The sequence below is a fragment of the Hylobates moloch genome, unplaced genomic scaffold (assembly GCF_009828535.3).
Source record: "Hylobates moloch isolate HMO894 unplaced genomic scaffold, HMol_V3 SCAFFOLD_12, whole genome shotgun sequence".
Taxonomy (NCBI): Eukaryota; Metazoa; Chordata; class Mammalia; order Primates; family Hylobatidae; genus Hylobates; species Hylobates moloch.
Window position 1 is genome coordinate 16,783,641 of NW_026652287.1, and position 20,025 is coordinate 16,803,665.

Sequence of the window (20,025 nt, forward strand, 5' to 3'; positions counted from 1 at the left end):
GATGACTTCAGATTCTTTTGAAAAATGGTACTAATCCTGTTGTTCTTTAAGATAATAATTTTCTCCTATCAAACTTAATGTAACTTTGTTCTGTGAATGAAAATTACCCTGTTCATGAGATAGGGAAGCACATTTAAAGATTGTTGTTGGCTCCGTTTATTCATTGTCAACAGAAGTTGGAAGGGCTAACATATGCTTGCTTATCTGTGGTGGTGGATATCATGAAAATTACACATAGCTCCCCCCCCCCCCCCCCTTTTTTTTAAAGCTCAGCTATTGTTAGTGTTAGAGTGTATTTTATGTGTGGCCTACTACAGTTCTTCCAGTGAGACCCAGGGAAGCCAAAATGTTGGATACCTGTACAACCATTTGTTGTAGTCTTTGAAAAACCTGTTTACGATATGAATTTATTGAGAATTTATTTACCATCTTATTCCTTGCAATTTTCTGTTATTCCTTTTCATTTCTATTCAGATAAGATGTGGATTTTGTTTCTGGCTTGAAAGCTAGAACTGAGGAGTTTTTTTGTTTGTTTGTTTTGAGATGGAGTCTCCCTCTGTTGCCCAGACTGGAGTGCAGTGGCACGATCTCGGCTCACTGCAACCTCCGCCTCCCAGGTTCAAGCAATTCTCCTGCCTCAGCCTCCTAAGCAGCTGGGACTACAGGTGTGTGCCACCATGCCCAGCTAATTTTTGTATTTTTAGTAGAGATGGGGTTTCACCATATTGGCTAGGCTAGTCTTGAACTCCTAACCTCGTGATCCACCCGCCTCGGCCTCCCAAAGAGTTGGGATTACAGGCACGAGCCACGACGCCCGGCCAAACTGAGGATATTAAAACAGATCATCAAGGACTTTATCACTTGGAGAGTGTTTGTGTCTTCCTAGCCGTTTTTTCCTTAGTTTGCATGTTAACAAAGTTTGTATTGTGATCTATTATTTCTGCTTTTTATTTTTTAAGCATAAGATAGGTTTAATTAAAAGGGAATTTCATTTACTACCTTAAGAATCTCTCACAGCTAAGCAGGAGCCATATAAATTGACCTTCTTTCCAAAAGGCTGCAATTTCTATTGTATGCAGAATAATGTCGCTGAAGTGAGTTATTGAAAAACAATTTTACTATAGAAATTAAGGAAATTTCTCACAGAATAATACAATTTCATTTGTCATTGCTATTGATTGGTGCCGAGGCAATCTTATATTGATGCTGTGTAGAATATTTTAAATTCTATGGTAATGTGACTTCAAATATTTTCACCTTTCACTTAATTCTCCTGTAACTCTTCAGTATTTGTTGAAACTACATTGTATATATGTAGCTAGGGTCATCTGTCCATTAAAAACACCGAAAAGATCACTGCTACTTACTCAAGAGCATTTTCCGTAACGATATCAGACAGAAGATAACATAGTTAGCTTTAATTTTATGTCTCTTTTTGGGGGTACAGGTTCGTTTAAGTCCTTTTCTTCACTTCCTTCAGAGATAAGAGATATTTTGGGTCTCAGTTCTGCCAGTTAACTGTGTGACACATGCCAGTGACTAAAGCCTGCTGAGCTCCTGTTCCTTCACCAGTAACATGGTGAAGGGTTCTTTGGCTCAGCACAGTACCTTTCTCATTGTAAGAGCTCAATAAATGGTTAACTGTTATTGATACTAGCTAACAGAAGTATTGATATTACCTTTTCAGAGTTGGAGACAAACATTAAAAGTCACATAGTCAATTTACCCAGCTAATTCTGGAATCCCTTTCTATAATATCTTTTTTTTTTCTTTTTTTGAGACAGAGTCTCGCTCCGTTGCTTGGGCTGGAGTGCAGTGGTGCGATCTTGGCTCACTGCAATCTCTGCCTCCCGGTTTCAAGCGATTCTCCTTCCTCAGCCTCCCCAGTAGCTGGGATTACAGGTACCCACCACCACTCCTGGCTAATTTTTGTATTTTTAGTAGAGTTGGGGTATCACCATGTTGGCCAGGCTGGCCTCCAATTCCTGACCTCAAGTGATCTGCCCACCTCGGCCTCCCACAGTGCTGGGACTACAGGCGTGAGCCACTGCACCCAGCCTTATGATATCTTTTTTACTGAATATATACTTTTGGTTAAGTAAGCACAGTTTTCCAAAGAGTTCTTTTTATCTTTAAAGAGTGCTTAGTATTACAAAGTCTTACACTGAGCAGAAATCTGTCCTCCTCTAACTTTCATTTCATTGTTAACTCTGTTCTTTGGGATCATTTATAACACAACCAGTTGTGCTTCCATGTGATGGCCTTTATTGATATCTCGACCCTCCTGAATTTTTCTTTTTTTGTTTGTGATTCTTAATATATAATATTGAATTCCCCACCTTTTCTTGCCAGCCTTCCAGAAGTCCATCCAGTTGGTCCCATTCTCTTCATTTTGGCCTGCTTCAAGATACCATAAGTGTTTTTATGAAGTATTCAGTCAGCTTAGGCTCAGTTATGCTGTAGTAACAGAAGACCTCAAAGATCTTACTAGCTCATCCAATAGAAGTTTATTTCGTGCTCATGTTGCATGTTCATTGTGAGTAATTGGTTATAGTACTATATCGTCTTCCCTCCAGAACTCATGTTGGCAGGGCACCCTCCTGGGTACGACTTGGTGGGCCCATGATAGAGAGCACAGAGCAGTGGCGGAGCACATGGTCGCCCATTAATGCTGTTGCTCGGAAATGGTATATCCCATTTCTGCTCACATTTCATTGGCCAAGACATTCAGCACCAACCTTAAAATCTAATGCATGACAAGGTATCAACTTTCAGTAGGAAGATACCCAAGGTACATGGCCAAGCTTGATATCAGTGGGACAGGAAGGGATAGCATTTATTTATATAGTATACACATTGGGATAGCGTACCTTTGTGAAAAGAATTTATCTACCATACCTGTTAATTGAGTTATCTTCCCCTTCTGTTACTGTAATCTGTCTTCCAGACAGCTGGCCAGTTATGTTACTGAAACATATGTTTCTGAAACATACCTATGGCTATATTTATACATGGTTTTTAAAACTTTGAGTCTTATTGGCTTCTTTTGGTACATTTTTTATTTGTAATTTGTCAGAATTTCAGTATCTGAGAGTATACATTCTGAATTTTATAGTTTTAGATCATGCAATTACACTTATTTTTCCTTGCTTTTGAAAAAGTAAATGTGCTTCCTATTTTCTTAATGATCAGTTACCTTTTTTTGTTTGAAAAATGAGCAGAATGATAAAATGTAGAAAAATGTGCAGAATGATAAAATGTAGTTTTTACTTATGTAGAGTCTCTGCTGGTCCCCTCTACTTCTTTCCATCCTTCCTCCCTTTCTAATAATGCACCAGTTGAGATTGTTCTTCATCAGTCCTCAATTTTGGGAAATTTTGTTAGGTATTTATGATGAACTTCTCAAAGGTTACACTTTGTGTTTTAAGTTCAGACTGCCTTACACTCCTTAGGAAAAAGTACTTTGGCTATCAATAGATGATGGGAAAAAAATATGCAATCATTTTTCAAGAGTTTCTTCATTTGGCATTTTTAGTATTGCAGCTCTAATGGCTGTTACTTTGTTAGGATAGTTAGTATAAGTTTTCATAATACACCATATCCTTTTCACCTAACTGTCAAAATAAAGTGAAATATTGGATGTAAAAGGTTTTAAAAAGCCAGAAAATATGTGCAGTTCAAAAACTTAAAAGAGTTTTTCTTATTGCTTCAGTGATTTGTACCACATATAGGACTTAGGAAAATCTTGCATTTCTAGCTATGTAGAAATACTTAAAAGGTCTGACACAGTGCTGTTAAATTGGCATTATGTGTAGTAGTATACTTTAAATTTTCTTAACTTTTTAGAGTAAAATATATAAGTTAATTTCAATAGAAAGCTCATTTTTTTCTCTAAAATGCAGATGATTGCTTTGCATAGAAGAGAAGATTACTTGGGTCTTTTGAAGCTGTTATGCTTAATCATGTCCATACTTACTTAGGGAGACTTTAATCTGTGGATATCTGACATTTGTAAAACATAATGGCTCTTCAGAGCAGTCAACTGGTGCTGCTGTACTAATGGGTTGTCAGCATATTTACCCCATGGTAGTTTATAACACAACTGTAAAATTGCCTTTGGCCCAGAGCTGCTCTGTTTGCCAAGATTCAGTGTTTAGAGTTAAGATATTTTACTTGGAATATACCATGAAAATAATGTAGGGAAAATTGGAATTATAATTATGATAACAATAGCATTATATTTGTCTATTCCTATCTTTCAATGTGTTGTGTTATTGTAATAGAGGTGATGCAATAGAGGTGATTATCAAAGGGCAAATGAGGCTGCACACATGGCTCACGCCTGTAGTCACAGCACTTTGGGAGGCCGAGACAGCTGGATCACCTGAGGTCAGGAGTTTGAGACCACCCTGACCAACATGATGAAACTCTGACTCTACTAAAAATGCAAAATTAGACAGGTGTGGTGGCACATGCCTGTAATCCCAGCTGCTCGGGAGACTGAGGCAGGAGAATCACTTGAACCTGGGAGGCGGAGGTTGCAGTGAGCCGAGATCACGCCATTGCACTCCAGTCTGGGCGACGAGAGTGAAACTCCGTCTCGAAAAAAAAAAAAAAAAGCAAATGAGCAATGCCCTCCCATGTGGTGGTGAGGGGATTTCAAAGTACCATATTCACTGGAACATGGTGGGATGTACCGCCCTAGTTGAAGAAATCGTGATGTAACATTGTAACATTGAGAGTTGTTGGGTATAATGTGATAACAGGAGCAAGAAATGAGTAATCAATAAATACCAATTTTATTGAAATAACAGTGTTTATTTCTCTAAAGGAAGTAGGAGAATGAGTCTTTAGACTTAAGGAGCATATACTTTAATGAAAGAGACAGTACAAATATCATAGAACAAGTGCCTGAAAGCACATGTCTATTTGTAAATGTGTAGAAAGAAACATTCACCCGGAGACTAATCAGTCTGTGTAGCTATTTAGTGAATATTTTTTGGTCAAGGGAAGGCATTAAGACTTTAAATTAAAAAAACAAAATTGATCTGGGAGCAGCAGCTTGTGCCTCTAAGCCCAGCTCCTCAGCAGGCTGAGTCAGGAGGATTGCTTGAGGCCAGGAGTTTGAGACCAGGCTGGGCAACAAAGTGAGACCCCCATCTCTAAATAAAAATACAAGTAAATTAAAACTAAAGAAATAAAAAATAAAAATTAGCTGATTGTGGTGACGTGCACTTGTAGTCCCAGCTATTTGCGGGGCCAAGGCAGGAGGATGGCTTCAGCCCAGGAGTTTGAGGCTGTAGTGAGCTCTGGTCTGCCACAGCACTCCAGCCTGGGCAACAGAGTGAGACGCTGTCTCTAAACATAAATAAATAAGTACATAATTTTATTTGGTAGTTGGAGAATGAGATTAGACATTAAAAGTTTAAAACTAGAGGAGAGATAAAGTTTTTGGAATTACATTAGAATGGACATTTCAGGTGAGGCTAGGCCTGTAAAAGAGGCTAACCAGACAGGCATGTTAGAAAGGATGTGATTAATAGGGCTTTCCTGGCAAGAGGAGACTATCCACGAGGGCACAGTAGTAGCCTAAAGTAATGAAAATATAGGGATCGCCTGGCGTGATGTCTCACACCTTTTCTCCAAGCACTTTGGGAGGCTGAGGCAGGCGGATCACAAGGTCAGGAGTTCAAGACCAACCTGACCAATGTGGTGAAACCCCGTCTCTACTAAAAATACAAAAATTAGGCGTGGTGGGGCGCGTCTGTAATCCCAGCTACTCAGGAGGCTGAGGCAGGAGAATCGCCTGAACCTGGGAGGCAGAGGTTGCAGTGAGCCAAGATCATGCCACTGCACTCCAGCCTGGGTGACAGAGTGAGACTCCGTCTAAAAAAAGAAAAAAAAAAGAAAGAAAAAAATATAGGGATCACTTGGGAAAGGTTTCTTCAGCCCCTCGATTATGTGGGTTTATTTTATTTGGTTAGGGATCGGGAGCATTGTAGTTTCTAGGAAGGAGACTTCTTTGCATATATATTTGATTTGGATTGGAATGGTGAGCAAAAGGCTTTGAGGCTGGTGGAGATACTCTAGTATGAAGTAATGTAAAATTTAGCCTATGTGAGATGCTCTGTAACTCGATGATTAACAGAAGATGTAATTTTGTTGAGGTTATGGTAGGGAAATCTGTGAAAACTGTCATACTTAAATAATTTGAAGGGCACAGAAAAGAACAGAGCTAGTGGTGGGCTGCCTTCTATACCTCCCAACTGTCTCATCTGGGAAATGGCTTCCCGAGCTAGGCTGTAGCTGCTCTGGTGACATTTGTAATCTTACGTCAGGTCTGCCTGTGGCTTTGGGATTAGAGTTTGGGGTGCCAACTTTGGAATCAGGCTGCATTTGCGCTTAATTATTCAGAGCCATATGGCATGACATAGAAACATTAGGTACACACATATACACAGGCTGATTTCATTTTCATTTTTCGGCAGCTGTTTTCTTTTTGAAACAGTGATTTTGGGGAGGTGGTGGGGGTTGGGAACAGAAATAATTTCCTAGTACTATTGCTTAAAGACCATTTTATAAATCTGGCATCACAATGATCTTGCCAGATAATATTGTACTACTTTACAGCATTATATCATATTTGGATAGTGAAGTCATTTAGAAAATCTGAATAATAGTGACTGAGATTACTGAGTAGAGAACCAGGGTTAATTGATATATAGTCTTAGCACTATTTATGATGATATTGATTTGAAACAGTTTTTGCCTGTTGGAGTATGTCTGCTTGATTTATTTATTTGCAAAGTTAAGTATAAATTTTGATCCTCAAAGCTTGATAGAGTGTAAAAAAGGGGAAATTAGATTTCTGATGTAACTTTTATATCTTAGAATTATCTGTCATTAAAAGATTTGCAATTATGTTCTTTAAAATACATTAAAGCATTTGAGCAGCAGTGCTGGTCATACTAAACATTTTTTAGTGTCTATGAATCTACTATGATTTTAATCTTCAGTGGGATATGATGGGCTATAAAGAATTGAAATATGTAGACTTTTTCCCCTCAAACACCACTGTTGCATTAGTGAGAAGACATACACATAAGAAAATTCAAATAACAGTACAAGACCACCCATGATTAGTGATTATAAACAAGAAAAATGCCAGCATTACATTATGAATAGGAAAATACTCTATGGCATATGTCATTCATTTCTCATATATTTATTGAGCACCTCCCAATATAGAGCATACATTTAAGCATGTTACATAGTGGACACTTAAATATTTGTTTTTTGTTTTTTTTTTTTTTTCCTTGGAACAGTTTTTTTTTTTTTTTTTATTATACTTTAGGGTTTTAGGGTACATGTGCACAATGTGCAGGTTTGTTACATATGTATCCATGTGCCATGTTGATTTCCTGCACCCATTAACTCGTCATTTAGCATTAGGTGTATCTCCTAATGCTGTCCCTCCCCCCTCCCCCCACCCCACAACAGTCCCCGGAGTGTGATGTTCCCCTTCCTGTGTCCATGAGTTCTCATTGTTCAATTCCCACCTATGAGTGAGAACATGCAGTGTTTGGTTTTTTGTCCTTGCGATAGTTTACTGAGAATGATGTTTTCCAGTTTCATCCATGTCCCTACAAAGGACACGAACTCATCATTTTTTATGGCTGCATAGTATTCCATGGTGTATATGTGCCACATTTTCTTAATCCAGTCTATCGTTGTTGGACATTTGGGTTGGTTCCAACTCTTTGCTATTGTGAATAGTGCTGCAATAAACATACGTGTGCATGTGTCTTTATAGCAGCATGATTTATAGTCCTTTGGGTATATACCCAGTAATGGGATGGCTGGGTCAAATGGTATTTCTAGTTCTAGATCCCTGAGGAATCGCCACACTGACTTCCACAATGGTTGAACTAGTTTACAGTCCCACCAACAGTGTAAAAGTGTTCCTATTTCTCCACATCCTCTCCAGCACCTATTGTTTCCTGATTTTTTAATGATGGCCATTCTAACTGGTGTGAGATGGTATCTCACTGTGGTTTTGATTTGCATTTCTCTGATGGCCAGTGATGATGAGCATTTCTTCATGTGTTTTTTGGCTGCATAAATGTCTTCTTTTGAGAAGTGTCTGTTCATGTCCTCTGCCCACTTTTTGATGGGGTTGTTTGTTTTTTTCTTGTAAATTTGTTTGAGTTCATCGTAGATTCTGGATATTAGCCCTTTGTCAGATGAGTAGGTTGCAAAAATTTTCTCCCATTCTGTAGGTGCCTGTTCACTCTGATGATAGGAAAGATCCAAAATTGACACCCTAACATCACAATTAAAAGAACTAGAAAAGCAAGAGCAAACACATTCAAAAGCTAGCAGAAGGCTAGAAATAACTAAAATCAGAGCAGAACTGAAGGAAATAGAGACACAAAAAACCCTTCAAAAAATTAATGAATCCAGGAGCTGGTTTTTTGAAAAGATCAACAAAATTGATGGACCGCTAGCAAGACTAATAAAGAAGAAAAGAGAGAAGAATCAAATAGATGCAATAAAAAACGAAAAAGGGGATATCACCACCGATCCCACAGAAATACAATCTACCATCAGAGAATACTACAAACACCTCTATGCAAATAAACTAGAAAATCTAGAAGAAATGGATAAATTCCTTGACAAATACACCCTCCCAAGACTAAACCAGGAAGAAGTTGAATCTCTGAATAGACCAATAACAGGTTCTGAAATTGTGGCAATAATCAATAGCTTACCAACCAAAAAGAGTCCAGGACCTGATGGATTCACAGCTGAATTCTACCAGAGGTACAAGGAGGAACTGGTACCATTCCTTCTGAAACTATTCCAATCGATAGAAAAAGAGGGAATCCTCCCTAACACATTTTATGAAGCCAGCATCGTCCTGATACCAAAACCTGGCAGAGACATAACCAAAAAAGAGAATTTCAGACCAATATCCTTGATGAACATTGATGCAAAAATCCTCAATAAAATACTGGCAAACCGAATCCAGCAGCACATCAAAAAGCTTATCCACCATGATCAAGTGGGCTTCATCCCTGGGATGCAAGGCTGGTTCAACATACGCAAATCAATAAATGTAATCCAGCATATAAACAGAACCAAAGACAAAAACCACATGATTATCTCAATAGATGCAGAAAAGGCCTTTGACAAAATTCAACAACCCTTCATGCTAAAAACTCTCAATAAATTAGGTATTGATGGGACGTATCTCAAAATAATAAGAGCTATCTATGACAAACCCACAGCCAATATCATACTGAATGGGCAAAAACTGGAAGCATTCCCTCTGAAAACTGGCACAAGACAGGGATGCCCTCTCTCACCGCTCCTATTCAACATAGTCCTGGAAGTTCTGGCCAGAGCAATCAGGCAGGAGAAGGAAATAAAGGGTATTCAACTAGGAAAAGAGGAAGTCAAATTGTCACTGTTTGCAGATGACATGATTGTATATCTAGAAAACCCCATTGTCTCAGCCCAAAATCTCCTTAAGCTGATTAGCAACTTCAGCAAAGTCTCAGGATACAAAATTAATGTACAAAAATCACAAGCATTCTTGTACACCAATCACAGACAAACAGAGAGCCAAATCATGAGTGAACTCCCATTCACAATTGCTTCAAAGAGAATAAAATACCTAGGAATCCAACTTACAAGGGATGTGAAGGACCTCTTCAAGGAGAACTACAAACCACTGCTCAATGAAATAAAAGAGGATACAAACAAATGGAAGAACATTCCATGCTCATGGGTTGGAAGAACCAATATCGTGAAAATGGCCATACTGCCCAAGGTCATTTATAGATTCAATGCCATCCCCATCAAGCTACCAATGACTTTCTTCACAGAATTGGAAAAAACTACTTTAAAGTTCACATGGAACCAAAAAAGAGCCCGCATCGCCAAGTCAATCCTAAGCCAAAAGAACAAAGCTGGAGGCATCACGCTACCTGACTTTAAACTATACTACAAGGCTACAGTAACCAAAACAGCATGGTACTGGTACCACAACAGAGACATAGATCAATGGAACAGAACAGAGCCCTCAGAAATGATGCCGCATAGCTACAACTATCTGATCTTTGACAAACCTGACAAAAACAAGAAATGGGGAAAGGATTCCCTATTTAATAAATGGTGCTGGGAAAACTGGCTAGCCATATGTAGAAAGCTGAAACTGGATCCCTTCCTTACACCTTATACAAAAATTAATTCAAGATGGATTAAAGACTTATATGTTAGACCTAAAACCATTAAAATCCTACAAGAAAACCTAGGCAATACCATTCAGGACATAGGCGTGGGCAAGGACTTCATGTCTAAAACACCAAAAGCAATGGCAACAAAAGCAAAAATTGACAAATGGGATCTCATTAAACTAAAGAGCTTCTGCACAGCAAATATTTGTTGAATATTGTCAGTGAATAAGACAGACACACACCGTCTGTACTCCCAAAGAACTGATAGTTTTATCGGGGAATAAAGCTGTAGAACTTAATCATTACAACTCAGTGGTGAAAGTGCTGATTTGTAGATGTTAGAGTAGTGTGCAGGCTTGATCTGGGACAGAAAGAATGAATAGAATTCAAATTAGAGGAGAAGGGAGAAGAAAGAGATTTCGGGCCAAAGCACGGTTAATAGACATTAGTGTTAGTATTTAATACAGAAATTCAGAGCCAAGGACACGCTTCGTAGTTTACCAACCCTGTGTAATTGTGTGCGATGTTTTGCTCTTCCACACATTTTTTCTGAGGACAGAATTTATAGTGGCTTTCATTAATTTTTGTTGTTGTTGTTTTGTTTTTGAGACAGGATCTCACTCTGTCACCCAGGCTGGGGTGCAGGGGTGCCATCACAGCTCATTGCAGCCTTGACCTCCTGGGCTCCAGTGATCTGTCCACTTCAGCTCCCTGAGTCCTGAGTAGCTGGGACTACAGGTGTGCATGACCGCACCCAGCTAATTTTTGTATTTTTTTTGTAGATACAGGGTTCCACTATGTTGTCTGGTGTTAAACTCCTGGCCTCAAGCTGTTCTTCCACTTTGGCCCCCCAGAGTGCTGGGATTACAGGCCTGAGCCACCATGCCTGGCTCATTAAATTTTTTTTTTTTTTTTTTTGAGATGGAGTCTCTTTCTTCACCCAGGCCAGAATGCAGTGATGTGATCTTGGCTCACTGCTGTCTCTACCTCCTGGGTTCAAGCGATTCTCTTGCTCCGGCCTCCCGAGGAGCTGGGATTACAGGTGCCCACCACAACACCCGGGTACTTTTTGTATTTTTAGTAGAGATGGGGCTTTACCATGTTGGCCAGGCTGGTCTCAAACTCCTGACCTCAGGTGATCCACCCGTGTCGGCCTCCCAAAATGCTGGGATTACAGGGGTGAGCCACTGTGCCCAGCCTATTTTTTTTTTTTTAAAGCTATAGATCCATGACCCCAAAACGTTTGAGAACCAAGGACTTTGTGCCTCTATATAGGCTACTGTTGAGCCAGCATATTCCCTTGTATCAATTAGGTCTTCCTTAGCAAAGGCACACCTTCTGTCTCATTTCCTCTTATAACCATGTGGAAATACTTCTATACTGCCTAATCTTGGAGGGACTGTGTGTGTATCTCCCATCTCTGCCCCAGTGCTTAAAAAACTGAGTAAAAACACTACTTCATGCAATTCTCTGCTGTCATGTTTTCCTTTCATTGTGTGGGAAATCATTGATCACAGAGAAACTCATTAGCAAATGAAAAATCATGTAAGTTATTTGTGACTGTCATTTGGAAACACATGGTTTCAGATTGAAGCATCAGTATTTTCCATGGCTGTTTTGTGTATAACAACCTTTTGTTAACATTGCCTGACGAAGAAATATGACCTGCAGTGGGAACTCAAGAAGCTCTCTTCACACAGTGCTGGACTCTCAGCGTTTTCATAATCCTTTTTGCCTTTTGCTTTTGTCCTTGAGTGGTCTTGACTGTGCACTGCTCTTTTACCCTCAGACCTTGTTTGTTTTTTCTGGAATGAAGTCCAGTATATAGAATTTGTGACTTTTACTTGATAGAAGAACAAATAAACTTTCACACATTGTCCTTTTTAGTCACAGATATTTTATCTGCTTTTATTTCATATTATACTGTCTATAGCCTTGGGTTTTTCTTTCTGTACACTGTAAATTTATGATTTGTTACTGAATAAATGGTTCTTTTGAATTCTGACCTTCAGGACATGAGGAAATGAATATTTTTTAAAACAGTATTTACTAAATGAGGATGTGTGTTACTGGAAGACTGTTCAGTGTTTGACATGACTCCATACCTGTTACGTGCCTTATTGCTTTTATTCTCAGCATTATCAATTTTAAGATATACCTTCAATTGAACAATGGCTTTTGGAGAATAAAGAAACATTATCACGTTAAATAGACCTGTAATTTACAAGGTACATTTGGACTTGAGAAATAAGGAAAGGATTGGGAAAATCTGACAGCATGACAGTTGGTGTATGCTAATTATTAAATGTCCTGGCTCTGTGATCAGATATACCTGGGCTTGTGTGCAGCTCTGCTGTTTATTATCTGGATGACATTCTCACTGTGCCTCAGCTTCTTCATCTATAAAAATTGCCATTGTAACACTTATCTTTTATTACTATTACAAGAGTTAAATGAGGTACTGTGCCTGGTAATCAACCAGGTAGTGGTGGTATAGTGATTCTGGTAGCAGTTATTGATAATATTATTGCAGAAACTTGGTATCAAACACTAGAGTTCTAGTGGAAATATGTTGATATGTACTCTAATAAAAATATAGTTAAGTCTGTTAGCTAGTGAATAAACTGTGGAGATACTTTTTCAGTTTTGCTTCTTGAATACTTCCTCCTTGGGTGGGTGTGCCATATTTCCTATTCTAAATTTAATGGAGTCACAGTCCTTAACCCTGAAAAGCATTTTTTTTTTTTAAACTTATAAGCTTAGGAAAGCAGATTTGGTTACTCTTTCTTCATTGTGAACAACGAAGATCGCAGTAGAAATTTATTTTCAAAGTAAAACCAGTGGAGCCCAGTGACTTTTTGGTACATTGGTTCTCCGAATTGACTCTGCCCAAAAGGAGTTCCATTGTGGTTATCAGAAACTATTACCATTTACTAACCCATCTAACATGTAATGAGTTGGGTGAGGGCTTGAATTGTTTCCATCCTCTTTGATGGTGTGGAAATTACAGAGGCAAAAGCCATGTGCAGAATTGCCTCAATATGGAATAAAGAATTGCTATATAACTCTTTTGCTGGTAGGTAGGACCTTGTATAGAAGAATTACATTCAGTGTTCTGACGTCTTTTCTTACCGAATATGTAGAATTTTATTGAATACTGTTAGCGATAACTGTATTTCACTAGTTCCAAATGTGCATATTTCCCCCATTTCCCCCCACATTTTTATGTTTTTATTTGTTTTTATTTTTATATTTATTTATTTTTTTTGAGATGGAGTTTCGCTCTTGTTGCCCAGGCTGGAGTGCAATGGCGTGATCTCAGATCACTGCAACCTCTGCCTCCCGGGTTCAAGTGATTCTCCTGCCTCAGCCTCCCGAGTAGCTGGGATTACAGGCGTGCACCACCACACCCAGCTAATTTTTTGTATTTTTTGTAGAAACGGGGTTTCACCATATTAGCCAGGCTGGTCTCGAACTCCTGACCTCAGGTGATCTGCCTGCCTCGGCTTCCCAAAGTGCTGGGATTACCAGCATGAGCCACTGCACCCAGCCTCATTTTTATGTTTTTAAAATCAGTTATACTCCTTACAATCCATGACATCCACAGTTGGCCAGGTGGCAGTTAAGATACAGTTGTCATTTGCCTGCACATGAGTGAACTTGGTCATAACTCTCTGTGTTGTCAGTTCAGCTGAATTGTATATGTTATTGTTGTTACAAGAGTTGGGTTCACTTGCCATTTAACATGTCTTCAAAAAGACATGTTAGAATACCTTGTGATTTGACATTAAAATGACATACACAAGTGGCATGGAAACAAGTGGGCCACTGCTTGTATATGAATAAAGCAGATATTCATTATAGAAGACACAATTGCAATTCCTTGTTTCTCACAAAGCCATAATCAAGTGCTTTATTGTGCCTACAAAAAGAAAATACCTAAGATAAAGCTGTGCTGTATTTTTGTCACTGAGATCCTTGTCACGTAAAAAGTATTGCCTATCACATGGAAAGCCAAAAAAAAGAAAAAATTTAAAAAGCCAGCATTAAAACTTGCAAGATGGGCTGGGCACGATGGCTCACACCTGTAATCCCAGCACTTTGGGAGGCCGAGGCGGGCGGATCACGAGGTCAAGAGATCGAGACCATCCTGGCTAACACGGTGAAACCCCGTCTCTACTAAAAATACAAAAAATTAGCCGGGCGTGGTGGCGGGCGCCTGTAGTCCCAGCTACTCAGAGAGGCTGAGGCAGGAGAATGGCGTGAACCCGGGAGGCGGAGCTTGCAGTGAGCCGAGATCGCGCCACTGCACTCCAGCCTGGGTGACAGAGCAAGACTCCGTCTCAAAAAAGAGAAGTTCTGCAAAAAAAAAAAGTACAAAAATTAGCCAGACATGGTGATGCACGCCCATAATCCCAGCTACCTGGGAGATTGAGACAGGAGAATCACTTGAACCTGGGAGGTGGCAGTTGCAGTGAGCCAAGATTGTACCACTGCCCTCCAGCCTAGGCAACAGAGACTCTGTCTTAAAAAAAAAAAAAACAAAAAACAAAACAAAACAAAAAAACTTGAAAGATGGGTGTCAGTGGCTTGGACGAATATCTCTGAAGTTCTCTTAAGAAATGCTGTATTCCTAACATTCTTGATGATGCAAGAATTGAAATTATGCAGAAGTGTGATTTTATTTGAAGTAATTCTGAAGTGTAAGATGTTTTAGAAATACATCAATCAATTTATTTTGCTTACTTTTGTTTACATTTTCTTTCTTACATGGGCATAAGAATCTGTGCCCAGTGTCTGAGAGTTCTTTCAGAAAGTATAACGTAAAAATTTTAAGTGATAAAACATTTTGATAGTTTAATTGGTGTTGTTTTTATTTTTGGTGATGTATCTCATCTGGTGTATTGCTTCAGCGACTTACTAATTTGTTACTGATACTATAAAAGTAATTCTTGATGTAATTATTTTAGGTGCCTAATGGATAAGAACTTCGTTAGGATTGGGAAATGGTTTGTCCGACCCTACGAAAAGGATGAAAAGCCAGTCAACAAGAGGTGAGCCTTTATAATGCTCTTGGCTTTTTGGTTTCTTTGGCCTTGTGGGTGGGAGAACAGCTTATTGATTTATTTATTTCCTAATAATGTTAGTAGTTTAGATATACTCAAATAGATTCCTGGATCACAGTGTTCTTAAATACTATATTATTAAATTTATATTCAATATTAAAGATTGATTAGAAAGGTGATTGCCAATATACTCATGTTCAAGCCACATATTACTATACTATTTGGAATTAAGATACTCTGTTTTGTTATTTTCCATTTTCCTTCCTCATCTTTGACTTTTTTTCCTTTTTTTTTTTTGGAGGCTGTGTCTCACTCTGTCACCCAGGCTGGAGTACAGTGGCGCCATCTTGGCTCACTGCAGCCTCGACTTCCCAGGCTCAGGTGATCCTCCCAAGTAGCTGGTACCACAAGTGTATGCCACCACACTGGCTAATTTTTTGTATTTTTGGTAGAGATGGGATTTTGCTGTGTTGCCCAGGCTGGTCTCAAACTCCTGAACTCAAGCCATCCGCCCACCTTGGCCTCCCAAACTGCTGGGATTATAGGTGCGAGCCATTGCGCCCGGCGTCATCATTAATTTTTTAAAAGTGTTATATGGAGTAAGTTTAAAACCAGTGAAGAGATGGTGACAATTTTTGTGGAATTCTTTGGTGCCCCTTAAAGAAGATCAACACATCTTTGACGATTGTAAAACCAGAACTGTGAATTACTTTCCTAAACAATCCTAAACTTTTAGCCATCATATGTGTGTGTTTAAATGCAGTCCTTGATACTGTACAGACATGGAATTTTAGATCAGTCACACCAGAATCGGAAAACAAAACCCTCAAAATTTAAAATTTACTTTGGCTACCTCTGAATGTAGCATACACATAATTGGAATCATAAGTTGATGGTGAATATTCATTATTGATGAGCATGGTATTCAATTTAGATTTTGTTTTATTATCAGTGTACTTGCCCTAAGTGTCCCAGGTACTGGGTGCAGATTAGAGCCCTTGAAGCCTTACATAGTAGTTTTAAGATTAGGCCTTTTCTTTTGGTTGCAAAATTTCAGCTGGAAACTCCTGCCTCATTAGAAACCTTTGCTTGCTTAACTTTCCTAGTTTCTAGCAGAGACTTAATTAGTAGTCTTCTCACTCAACCTGTCTGCCTTAAATCTTTAATGAAATGGTTGTGGAATCTTCTCATTAACCAAACATAATTTATGAAAATTTTCAAATCAGATAAATTAGGGACCGGAAGTTTTCTTTGTCAAATCACCATAAACTTCTTTGAAGCATTTTCCTTTTCATTACATTCAAAATCCTTTAAAAAGTAGCAATGTGTATGGGTGTGTAAAGGTTTGATTCTGTTTACAGATACTTTGACTGATGAAAGGGGATTTTTTTTCCCTTATATATATGTACGTATAGACTCGGCTTAACTAATGTGTTTCATGGGTTTTTACTTTTATTTATTTTTACTTTTTTAATTTTTTGAGACAGGGTCTTGCTTTGTTACCCAGGCAGGAGTGCCAGTGGCGTGATCTTGGCTCACTGCAACCTCTGCCTCCCGGGTTCAAGCAATCCTCCCACTTTAGCCTCCCAAAATAGTTGGGACTGTAGGCACACACCACCACACCCAGCTCATTTTTAAATTTTTTGTAAAGACAGGGTTTTGCCAAGGCTGGTCTTGAACTCCCGAGATCAAAGCAGTCCACCCACCTTGGCCTCCCAAAGTTCTGGGATTACAGGTGCGAGCCCCTGTGCCTGGCCTTTGGTTTTTACTTTTAATCTTAGCATTCTCCTTAAGTTTACAGAGGACTTAAATTTAACTTTTCTGAGTGGTTTAAATTTGGCTTTTATGTTTATGACTCTGCAGAGTTAAATATGGAGTGCTTTATCCCAGTGACCTTCTTTATCATTCTGAGTACGTCTGTCCATGCCTAACATGAATTGTGTCACTGGTCACTGGTGAGTTAAATGAGCTAATCATAAAATAGCTTTAGATCATAAAATACAGGATGATTTGACAGCCACTTGGGGATGAAGAGGAAATGTAGATATAAAGTAGGGATTGAAGGAGTAGCAATTAGTATGTTAATAGTAAAAAATAATGTTAAAAAGTCAAATATAGTTGTCAGCCTATTTTATATAGAGTTTGTATATCTTTATATCTTTATATACAAACTCTATCTTTATATACAAACAAATGAGCTCATAACTTTAGCAAGCCTGATGTAAATAATGCATGTAATGTATTTGGGAATTTGATTCAGTAGAAATGGGAGGCTGCTGATATCTGAGCACTGTAATTGAATGGATTTTAGACTTTATGTTCATGATTGAATATGGGACTTTGTTTTCCTTCAGTGCAGAAATGTAAATTATTTTGAAACAGTATTTCAGAAAAGCTTAACAATTAGAAAACATTTAAACCAAAGATGAATTTAAAAATTGGCGTTTGCTTTAATAAAACTATATTAGGTATGATGACTTTCCCTCCTTTTATTCTCTGAGTGGAAAATAGAGCCTCTTGGTAGATGTTGAAATAGGATCTCAGTAGTCATGCCTGAGATGGACAGTTTTAAATGGACAGTCATGCTGTGGAGGAGAGCATTTAGCATTAGAAGAGAATTGGGTTCACATCTTATTCTTCTACTTGCAAGTTAGATTTTGGACAAACTGTTTATCTCAGCTGAATTTTTATTATTATTGAGTTGAAAATCATAATGTCTTAGAGGGTTATAGTGATGATTAAATTAGATAATTTATGTGGCAATTTATAATTTAGTTGAGAGAAAGAAATAAGTTAATTTTTCTTAAGTTTAATTGTGTCTTTTTTGGTACATTGGTACAGATCCACTGAGTGACTAATGGAGAGGAAAACCTGTTGCCCAGTGCTAAACAAATTAAATGTACAAATTTACATTTTAGAAAAGCTCTTATTTCTCAGTATAGTATAATACTAGCATATAGTATCTATATATAATGTCTATAATCCTAGCATATAGATAGTATATGTTAGGATTACTAGCATTACTGATTATTAGTATTACTGATTTGTCATAGTGCATATTTTAGATATTCTAATCGTGGTGAAAAAATACTGATGAATGAGTTCTCCCTGTTAGAATAATAGCATATGATTTTTTGTACTGTAATTTCTTTCTGTACTCCTTTAAAGTTCTTGTGCTATGATTTCAGTTACTAATGGACTCCTAAAAGAGTTCTTAACGTTTGATATGAGTTGATGTTCAGGAGAATTCTAAAATAGATTATTTACATATTATATATTAAATATATGTATTTGATTAGGTAGTTTTAGAAACATAGAAATTTATTCAATATAATTTTTTTGTCTATATTGACATCTTTTGTTATTCATATCCTTGGGAAAAGAATAAGTAGAAAAGACAACTTTGGGTTTGCCCAAAAGTTTAGTGGTGACAACTAAAATCAAACATACAAAATTTCCGTTTTCTAAGGTCTAGGTTGAACTTGAAAAAAAGCTTTTGCATTCAGAATATGTTTTAAAACAAACCAGTGAAAATCATTTGGAAATTATTGCAATCATTCAGGTTCTCTCTCTTGGGAAGGCATTTGTTTTCTAATTTAATCTCAATCCACATTTTATTACTGGAGAATTTGAAATCTATACACTTTAGTCTTTGAATGTCATTTTTAGGAAACAGTTTATTGCCCTCAATAACAGTGGGCCTTTGATCTTTTCTGGTATCAGGTATACAGAAGCTAAGTTAACAAAAATAGCAACTTGCTAATTCATTTTCTGGGTTAATTTGCTGTCACTGACTCTTGGGCAAATCTACTCTGAGCTTGGGTGATACTCCAGAGAGCATCACATGTTTTCAGATATTCTAATTACTTTTGTATGTGCTGATAGCACATGTGCACACACCCCCCCACCACACATATACCCATACACACTGAAAGTATATTACTTTCACTATGGTTTTTGTCTTCTCTTCTCTTAACTTCAGACTTTTTGAAACTTCTTTTTTATTTTCTTACATTAGCTAACATACATATTTAAGAAATGTAAATATTTTTTTTGGTTTAATAGCAAAGCGTGTATTTTGTGTAACTACATTATTAGCTCATACCAGAAATGTTTTGATGTGGGAGAACCATATTTAGCATTTTGAAACTTTCCCTTCCTTTCCTTTCTTCATCCTCCCCTTTATCTCGTCAAAGATAACAACCTGCTCCTCCATTTTCTGAATTAATTTGCTATCACTGACTCATGGGCAAACCTGCCCTATTCTTGAGTGGTGTGCCTTCTCTCCATCCTCCTCTTTTTGCCCAGACTCTGTTAGAGCCCATTCATCTGTGTTATTTAGTTTGTAGAGATGCCCAGATAAGAAGGCAGAGAAGGGATCCCTAGTGTAGAAGGTGAGCAGACACTTCAAGTGTGAACGGTAAAGCAAGCCTCTTTTTAGTGTCCAGAAAAATGAGATCAGTAGCTATCTATATTTTTTTCTGTTTTACTCATAAATTTACTTTGCACATGTGGTGCCTATCTGTTAATAAGGGCTTGCTGATGGGAAATCCATAGATAAATATTAATGGGACAATTTGGACTTACATAATCATGCATAATAGTTTTACAGCTTTTTTTTTGTAGTTCTATAAAATATTTAGTCATTTTTTGAGAGTCTATCTGAGGGAGTTACAGTATTCTGCCATTTGAATATATTTGGGGATTGTGTGAAAAGT

At 37.9% G+C, this 20,025-nt stretch overlaps 1 protein-coding gene across 3 annotated transcripts in view; it reads left to right on the forward strand.

Moving 5' to 3' along the window:
- MED13L (mediator complex subunit 13L) overlaps positions 1-20,025 on the forward strand; it is a 324,575-nt gene that overhangs the window by 171,755 nt on the left and 132,795 nt on the right. For 2 of the 3 annotated variants that reach the window (XM_032168588.1, XM_058424877.1), the window contains one exon: positions 15,212-15,295. In XM_032168588.1, coding sequence (XP_032024479.1) covers positions 15,219-15,295 — 77 coding nt within the window. In that variant the 5' untranslated portion in view covers positions 15,212-15,218. Of the gene's footprint in view, positions 1-15,211; positions 15,296-17,124; positions 17,263-20,025 lie in introns of those variants that run through there. The other variant, XM_058424878.1, reaches the window with a different exon arrangement.